The sequence below is a fragment of the Saccoglossus kowalevskii genome, chromosome 11, assembly GCF_978046115.1.
Source record: "Saccoglossus kowalevskii chromosome 11, keSacKowa6.1, whole genome shotgun sequence".
Lineage (NCBI taxonomy): Eukaryota > Metazoa > Hemichordata > Enteropneusta > Harrimaniidae > Saccoglossus > Saccoglossus kowalevskii.
This window is the reverse complement of record NC_140651.1, coordinates 15913330-15923255: the sequence shown is the minus strand read 5'-3', so window position 1 is coordinate 15923255 and position 9926 is coordinate 15913330. Positions and strand designations below refer to the sequence as shown.

The following is a 9926-nucleotide window of genomic DNA, read 5'->3' as shown; positions in this document are numbered from 1 at the left end:
CAGCCCCGCTGATTTTCAGAATCACGTGGCGCTAAAACAAACTCAATGTTCACAAAATATTAATAGTAGGAAAATACAAGACAAGAGCTTTCTAAACATATATAGATTGTATGGTTTCTTGTAAAATTTATTCCGATTATAGGTGTTTACATTTTTCATGCAAAAAAACTATCCTGCTACCTTAAGTAGCCAATCAGGCACGATCTGGTTCATGGTTGGTCAATATTGGGAAGACTGTTTTGACAGATCTCACCAAAGTGCGAGAATGTATTTTGAGTATGTTCTGTTTTGTTTGAAACAACTACAATTTTGAACGAAGTCATACTTACTTCGCTGTATTTTTCATAATCATTGTTGCATTTTTAGCACGCGGCGCAATATTATTTACTGTTGACTATTGTTCCAACTTCAATTCGGGCATCGAATAATGAAATACCATTATGAAATTTCCTATAAAATGTTACCATATTCATTTAGTAAAAAAAAAAAATAACGAGCACGGCGCAAAAGGTTAAATTATTAATGAAGATCGAAATGAACATCCATAAGAAATATAAATCCTTAATCAACAACTGACATTTATTGAAGTAGAAAACGTTGTAGATATTTATCTTGAAATCAAAATCAAACTTGACATAAAAAAAAAAACACGCACGATCGGTCGCAAATTGAAACGTTATTCCTTTATACGCAATTACAGTACTGAGACACAGTGGAACAATCGAAGAACAGTGCTAAAAATACATAGCCTTCAATAAACCTGCTAAACTGCATAATATAAGACCTATATTCGTTTAAGATTGTCAGTTATTCGAAAGCATTGTTGTCTTTGTGGTGAAGTTACATGGAATGACACTCACAGCTCACTGCTCTCGTCGCATTCACGTGCATTTTTTTTAAATATTAAAACATAGTAATTGTCACTGTCGACCGCTGACGGGTAATCATATAGGACGTAGTCGCCACTCCCATGTCTACCCGTGTTCGATAACGATTTATAACGTTCGTCCCACGTGAGTTGGATATCGGGAATGACGTAATCGCCTACGTCGGTGTTGGCATTTGGTGTTTCAATTTCTTCTTCCGTAGATTGGCGTTTTTCGTCCGCATACCCTGCTTTCCAGAACTGTTCTTGGGACGCTACTTTTTCACTTACCGACGCAATAGATGGCGTCATCATGGTCCTGCGCGGACTTCCGCCGACCCGTGTACTAACAGTATGTCTAACTATCATTGATTTGCGATGGTGTTTTCCATCTCGACGTTTCAGGCGTAAAGCGAGGCATACGATGCATGGAATTAAAACAAACACTACGAAAAACACGTGCACAAAAATTACAATTGCCGTAACGTTTTTTTCAGAAATAAAGCTACGGGAGTTGACAGATTCATTTTGGTGCCTGTTATAAACAGACAGCGGCCCAATCTCACAGTTTTTGCTTGAAGACTGTGAACACGTATACACAGCCCCATCGTCCTCAGTCGACACCGTTCGTTCCAAGACTTCGTAAAGAAAAACGCCGTCGGTTCTTATTTCACTCGCCAGTGACCGTTGCTGCCCTCGGTGCCATTCAAGACTTGCACTGACTAGTGACACGCATGTAAACAATAATGTCTGGCCCGGTATCAATGCTACACCTTCTTGGAACCCTCCGCCTTTAAGACATACAGGATATGTGTCTCTTACTGATAAGACACGGATATCTATTTTGGCCTTCCTTCCCCGAACTAAAACTGTGTTATTCTCTTTTACAACGCACTGGTAAAATCCACTGTCGCTTTCAGCTGAGCCGACGGTGACGCTCTCAATAGCCAATGTAAACAGAACATTGATATGTTGTTGCGTGTCATACTTCTCTAGACCCGTGTTTATTTCCATTCCGTCCTTATACCAGGACACTGTATGCTCAGGTCGATAGCTGATGACGTAACAGCGAAGATTAATAATCGTCCGATCGCCGTCGCTTACGGTATATATCTGGTCAGTGGGTTCGTGCAGTATGGTCGGTTTGTAGACGTTGCCCGTGGCGGCGATAGTATGATCTTGCGATGCCCCAAGCAATGTTATACACACTATAACTCTGCATAATTGTGTGGTAAACATGGTCTGTGAAATTCCGGCTACGTTTACCGTGTACGGCGGCAATGTGCACCGCATAAGAAACGCGGTGTGAGTTCTCCAAAGTTTCATGGGTCACTCAACTTTACGACGTTTCCTCGATCCGGGTATTTGTTTGAAATTTACACGTTTACAATTTGTGACGTCACTTTGCGTATTGTATATACGGCATGTCATAACTACACATAGGACTTCAACTTCAACTTCAGCTAGGTGGTTAGCCACGTCTGTGCTATATTCCGTCCAGTTTTAATGGTTTTTCGGTAAAAACATGGCAGTATGGTCAGTACTAAATAGCTAATTCAATCTTCACATAATGAAAGCAATTGAATGGGAAACACCTTATGTAGACTGACTCACAGCAAATGCCAAGAAAGCATTTGAAAACACTCATCAATCACTACATGGCCTCCCTACACATATACATGTACTCGTATTTGCAATATGTCACGATGCTCATAGTCGGATGTGTACACCGCCCCTAGCTTACGTACGATCTCGTAAATTTTGAGTTATTTGCATTCCTGTTTCGGTTACTATGCCTTACAAGACCTCTTCCCTGTGGTCTACCAGACATAAAATATCCCAATAAATAAAAAAACTCACAACTTCAGTGTCTAGCAGGAACGGACACTATATAAACAGACGAAACTAAATATTTGACTGAAATGGTTCAAAATGATGATTAATGAACATTTCAGGCTGGTTTATACTTCAAATGGAAACACAACACGTGACTATGTGCATTTTCTCCAGATGAAAGGCGTAAACATTTCTCTAATCTCGGAGTCCAATGTATGTTACAATGATGGGAAACATCTTTGAAGTTGTGACAAAACGCGTTGTCGGTTTCAGGATTGGTTTCATATTTTCAAGAAGATAAGAAAGCTATATATGAGAATACTAGTATTTTAAATAACATTAATATTATTATAATTATACTGAATTTCAATTTGGTAATTTAATACTTCATTGTTTTTATATTCACATTACTTTCATTCTCTACAAGATTTAGAAATATGTATGTGCCACTAGAGGGCGAAACACATATCACAGCACAGGTCAAGAGTCCTGCTGTGGGCGTGGATGCTTTTATTGTTTGAAATCTCTACTACGTGATCGTTTTGTATTTGAATGCGTCATCGATTTTATTTACTCATTATGAAATTATCTTTAAAAAAATAAAAAATATCAATTTACTGAATAAAAATAACTATTAAAGACAACTAGAAATGAACATATTAAAACCATGTAGGTTCACGTTATAACTGAACATGATTGCTAACAAATTTCGTGGCACGATGCGTGTGTGTATGTGTCGACTCGGATGGGATATTCTACTAAAGAACCTAAAGAATTTCTTTGAAACATAACCTGTTCGGAGACCATGTTTTATATGTCAAAACTAAGGGGCAGACCATTTGATATCCTGGGGGGGGGGGAGATGAAGCCTACTTGTTTCCACTATCTGATATGGAATTATTTTTTTCAGCAGACCTTGTCTCTAATTTTTACATGCATATAGTTTAGGATTATATTTTCAAGCATTGTCATAGAATTTTTGTGTTCACAAAATCTTCCTTCCCCTCCAGAATATCAATTGGTCCGCCCCTAATAGATTGCACAGCCATGGTGGTATAAACACGCCATGCACTAACTAAACAATACCGGTACGTACAATAGTGTCTGGAAATATAAAGACAGCGATATCACTACAAGTGGGCGCAACCAATGGTTTGTAGCACTGTGACTCGTATTGAACTGACATAATGATGAAACACTGTCTTTGTGTTCGAATTATTTAATCGCTTCTACGTAGAGCTCTTGCGTGCTAACCCATGTTGAACTAACTGGTCATGATCATGCCCATGTGACGAAGAGTACAGTTCTACGCAACTAATTTATCGACTGTAAGTATTACAATTTAAATAGGGTTAATAAACTCGTGCTTCCTGTTTACGTCAAGATTGTCCTGTGTAATCGATGGAGATAGCATAGTTAAGTTTCATTCCCGGGGTCAAAGTTCATTCAAAGGTTAAAGAGCGAAGCACGTAACACTCCCACTACACATTGCTTTGCGTATGTGTGTTGATCCGAACTTATTGTTCAATTGGTGTTGGTTTTATACAGATGTACAGTCATGTAACACATACAGAGATATAGAATACATTATTAAGTACATTAGCAACGCTACCACTTCATGAAATTTACACTCAAAATTATTCTAAAAAAGTCATGTGGTTAGGACATGGTTTCTTGTATTCGTAATTTTTTTGTAGCGCAAATCCAATGAAAATACAGTTTGGTCAAAGTACATCCAACACAGATGCGAACATCGAGTTACGAAAACAGCGTGTTACAAAACTGATCACGCCAATATTTATGAAACCACGCCCAAATTATAACTCGAGGTTCACTTAACAGTTAACAAAACTTCTGGTTAGGGGCAACATAAATTGTTTATGTTGTTTACGTCCACACTTAGTAACTCAAACTTTAGTTAACAGTTAACCGAACTTCGAGTTATGAGCAACATAAATTTGTTATTTTGCTTAACGTTTTATGTTTCCCGTAACTCGAGGTTAGGTTAACAGTTAATTTAAAACCCGGTTATTAAACTTGATCGTTAAACAAAACATCAAATCTATTTTGCCCGTAACTCGATGTTCGGCTAACTGTTTATTAAAGTTCGAGTTACTAAATGTTCAACACAAATAAAAATATATATATATTGCCTATAACTTGAAGTTCTGCTAACTATTAATTAAATAAAGAGTTACCATTTTGGGCATGGTTTCTAAAATATGGGCGTAGTCATTTGTGTAACTCGATGTTTTCGTAACTCGAATAATTCAACATCACAATATCGACTAGGTGCCCTGCCAGTCCTTACAAAAGATAACATTTCCAAGTCAAACACCCTATATAATAATAATAATAATAATAATAATAATAATAATAATAGCCTGAGATAGTGTGGTGATATACAATTATGTATAATAAGTACATATCTATGTGTCATGTTTCTTGAGACAAAGTTTGAAGTATTTAGTGATTAATTTACGTTCTTTGTATTAATAATAGTTTTGAATTTGTTTATATTGTTTTCTGATTGAAAAGTGCATTTGTGAATTCTGTATTAAGTATTTCTCTTTCATTTTCAATTTCTGATGAAGTGCATTTTTTACAGATTCTTTTTTCTGCTGGTATTTTTGGCCTTTTATTTCTTCAATTTAAAGTTTATGGCAGCTCAATCTCAAGTGTGACATTACTTTGATGTCTTCTCTATTATGTAATAAATGCAGATAGGGTGATGTACTGATATCATTTTTAAGGAGGCTGTAAGTTCTGAGCTTAGAATATGTTCTATTAATATCACTAATCCATGAATCTGTGTAGTGGGCGCCCTACATTGACTGAAGTACTCGTAATATTAACAGCAATTTTCAAATTACTGGGCTTCTAGAACTATCATGTGCTGCTACATAATAATAAACTTCAGTAATCACAGTCAATTTGGGGACACGTTGAACATATACAAGGTTTGTCTTGACCATAAATAAATAAATCTACAAACCAAATAGGCATACAAAATTGTGCTTTTCAAACTTGGAAGGGTACACCTTTAATTACCCACAAGAAATAAACAAGCACCATTTTACGACTGTCTGTCTTTTGTATAACGCCCATAATCGGTATGTACCCATTTGACGTGGCTGTCAGAAGATGTTAAATGCGCAAAATTATGTTTATCTGACAAGGTTAGGGCTTTGACAATGCCACTCGTGCTGTGGTATTTGCCAACGACCAGTGTCAAGAGTTTTGAATGGACATCATTTCTGGTGCTTGGCCAGTTCGGTGAACATAAGGCGCAGTATGTATTAATGCTGCATCAAAGTCAGTGATGTCTCTTCTTATAATCATTTAAAGGGCGGCAGTCGTCGCGTCGCGTCATGTTCGATATGGGATTCATAGCGACGTATACAACGCGTGTAAAATACATTGTTTATTTACATGAAATTCGAACACGCGCTGCGCGACGACCCCCGCGCTTTAAGTTAGCGACAAAACAAGAGATGACACGGAGGAATCTGTAGGCATTTTAAAACTTGATTTGCGTACGATGCGTTGTCCTTGTGTCTGATTCGAGTTGGATGCTAAGCTGTACTTGTATGCATCTCTATGGACAATCGATTGCTGAATTGCGACACAACGCGGATAGGAGAAGATGGTGAAATCCTCCAAAGTGTCGAGGATCTTCCAGCAATCCAAGCGGTGGTCGTATTGCTCAATGCTTCGTATGTGTTGGCCGAGATGTACGCCACCAAGGACGCACATGTAACCGTTGTACGTGACCAGGTTGAAGTCGGATCGTGGGTGGTTTGTGCTGCTCTTCTTCGACCATTCATCCTCTTGTGGATCATAGCGGAATGTGTCACCGCCCTCTACGACATAGATGAAATCCCCCACTGTGGCGGCACCGATGCCACACGTGTCTCGAGCAGGGCAGTGTGCGACGAACTCCCAGGTGTCACGGAGGCTGTCATAACGTTGTACCTGATTGGTGTACACTGTGCCGTTCCAACCTCCGATGACGTAGATGTACGATCGCCAGGTCACCGCGGCTTTGGTGCCGACAGCTGACAGCAGTGGTGCCATAGCCTTCCAGGAATCTTTCACCCGGTCGTAGCGATCGACGGTTGCCTTGACAACGTTAGTGTGGAAATTGCTACCACCAATGATGTAAAGGTGGCCGCAGTGGTAAACGGCAGCATAGAGGTTTAGTACTCTCCCCGGCTGTTGGCGCACTTCTTTCCATTCGTCATTTACGGGCGAATATATCCACGTACTGCGTTTCAAAGTAGACACCCATATATCGTGACCTATCGGAACAACGGACGAAATAAAAGCGTCCGCGGAACTAGGAAGTACTGATAACATTCTCCATTTTTTCGTTCGGGGGTTATATATTTCTACATTCCTCTGTCTTTTGTCCATTTCATAACTCCCGAAGAAGGCGAGAACCTGGTGATAAATACGGCGTTGTCTTGGCGCCACGATTTGGAGCGATTCCATTCGCGACAAGTTGGCTACTACGGTCGCATTTTCATTTGTTATACGACCTGCAAACAATGCGTCCACGTGAATCAGTTCGGCAAACTGCTGGTATGGAATCTCCTCGTATCTACTTTGGTTCGACTCGATCCACCGTATTATCAAATTAACTACGGTTTCTTCCCTATCTATGATGACGTCGTCAGACAGAAGGTCTATCAGATGCTCAATATCGACTTCCAGTATTTCGTCTTCGCGACAAACTTTTGAAAAGTTGGCATAACCGAATTCTTTTGCCTTTTTTGAGAGTGTGCTGTAACCCAGCGACTCGGCCAAATGAAATATACCCAAGCAGTTGAACGTTGCAAGCCTTTCTTCTAGGAATTCGACGCACACGTCTTCCACTTCCCTCCATTGTAGTTGGTTGGCAACTATCAACAAACCCTCAACACTTTCCCCATTCAGTTCCAAGTGTCCAGTATATGCAAATTCAACCAGCGATTTCACAATATCGCTGTCGATTTCACGCAATCGTACAGTTTCGGCTTTACTCTCACTTAGTTCGCTGGAAAACATCGCCAGGAAGAAATCACTACACGCAGCAAGAACGCAGCGGTGGCATGGTATTGTGTGTATATCGGTTTCGATGGCAACGTCAGTTAGCGATTCGGTCTGCCTTAATTTGCCAAGTTCCGTTAGAAAGGAATTAATATATTCGTCACTGGTCTCCCGCGTGTTGGCGCTGTTTTCTGGCATTTGTTGCGTAGAGCCTGGGTCTTCTCGGGTGGTTGTGATGTCAAGTACCGTAGCTGCTGTCTCGATAATTTTATATTTGTTGGCTTTGCAACACCTACCAGAATACATATAATGAACTATATGTCCGAGACTGTCCGAGTCAATTTGCTCAAGTTCTATGCGTTTTCTTTTAAAGGAACTTGTGACGTGGTCGTCATTTTTCAAAAGCTCGTCCCTTAACTTTGAGCTAGATGCGGCAAGTACCACGGCATGGCATGGCGAACACTTACCGGCAACCGAGAGAGTTACATCATTGAGACGGTTATCCTGCCTCAATTTGTTCATTCGTCCCAGTAGGTGTTTTCCATGGGATTGTCGAAATTTTTCTTGGACCTTGCGCTCATTTTCCTTGATTAAATTTTCTAAAATCTGCTTATAGCCCAGTGGTTGACTCAGCGTCCTCGAATGCGTACTTATTTTACGTCTGATTTGTTTTGCTGCTTTTTTACCAACTTTTAGCCGTCCTAGTTTGTAGGCGTTTTTTGCGTTAACATTTGCAGAAGAACTGTTGGGTTTTGACGACTTGTTACCCATTTCTGGAAAATAAAAAAGAACGTAGGCATGGTGTAAGGAAATTATAATGACGTATACTACTGCTATGAACAAATAAATAAGTTAAGAAATTTGTAAAACGCTTTATAATAAATTTAATAAAGAGCCAATGAGAATAAATTTAAGATATTTTTCAGGATAATTTTGGTTGATATGAATTCGTGATAACGATATAGTATAATTTATCAAAAACTATAAACGCTCAACTCTTTTATAGTAGTGTATTAGTTAGACGAAATAACGCAAATGCAAAATCATTCTGCGCATGCGCTTCGAATTAAATGTACGTAAAGGTAAATGCTGGCGCATGTGTATTTACGATATTCATTATTACATCGAACGAATACTGATATATTTCCAGTTAAAACAAGTTGGGTTTTTAAAAGAAAAAATGTATTAATTTAACATTCTCAAAAATACTTAAAGTTATCCATATTGACCCTTCAATCTGCTGTCTAATTTTATCGGACATATGCCGACTTCACGGATCTGTGTCACCAAGGTGGTGGGTATTAAAAGAATACCACTTTAAATGAAATATATTAAACTGTTACGAAACCCCCCATCGACAGTATACAAGTGAATTCACACAGTATGCCACGACAGAGGTACTTCATTAACAGTACCAGTTTCTATATTCGCATATTCGAAGCGAAAATCTCGGAGAAAACAAAATGACATATCACACGAAAATAACATATAAGCTTCTGCTATTATTTTTAACAGTCTGAAAAGTGTCATTTGGTAAAAAAAACGAATACCATGCCCGATCTATCATGTATTTTACATGACGTTTGTAAAGCATTCGTTGGTTGTTTAGTTCCTTTTTGTATACTCGATTATTATACAAATTAGTCATTCATGTGTTTTTTTAGCTGTTCACGAAAGTTCAAACTGAATAAAATCCTATGGATTTAGTCCGACTTCTACTTCTACGTTTTCACTCGACGTTGCTATATCTCCAGAATGGGTCCAACATGAGGCGGCTTTTGGATAATATATTTTGTCTGCATGCTCCGTAGCATTTGATGGGATCATTGTGCGAGAACAAAGGGCGATGTCAAAAATGTTTTCCCCAGAATTGTACTCAATTTGATCGTGTATTGTAGGACGCGTACGATATTATTGTTGATATCATTCGATAACTCGATTGGGATCATGGTGTTGCCCCCTCGATCGGAGACTAGGTAAACAAATACAACCGAAATACAGACCAATGTCTGTATGGAGGTTTCAATTCTGGGTATCGGTTTGCGGATTTTATCCAATACCGCAAATACGTCATTTCTATTCATAATATAACATCTTTTCCATTCTTACCTGTACTCTGAGCGTTAGCTGAGCGTAAACACCAGTTGTGTTTCCCCACTTCCTGTCAGTCTGTGTACGATGCGAATAGCGAACT

The 9926-nt window shown here is 39.0% G+C and overlaps 1 protein-coding gene across 1 annotated transcript; it reads right to left on the bottom strand.

Moving 5' to 3' along the window:
- Positions 1-6172: 6172 nt before the first annotated feature.
- On the bottom strand, positions 6173-9926 carry LOC100377918 (kelch-like protein 23). The gene is made up of 2 exons (XM_002733643.3): positions 9842-9926; positions 6173-8505 (listed from the first exon to the last, which is right to left on the bottom strand). Exon 2 carries the CDS (start codon positions 8501-8503, stop codon positions 6173-6175), a length of 2331 nt encoding a protein of 776 aa, XP_002733689.3. The 5' UTR covers positions 8504-8505; positions 9842-9926.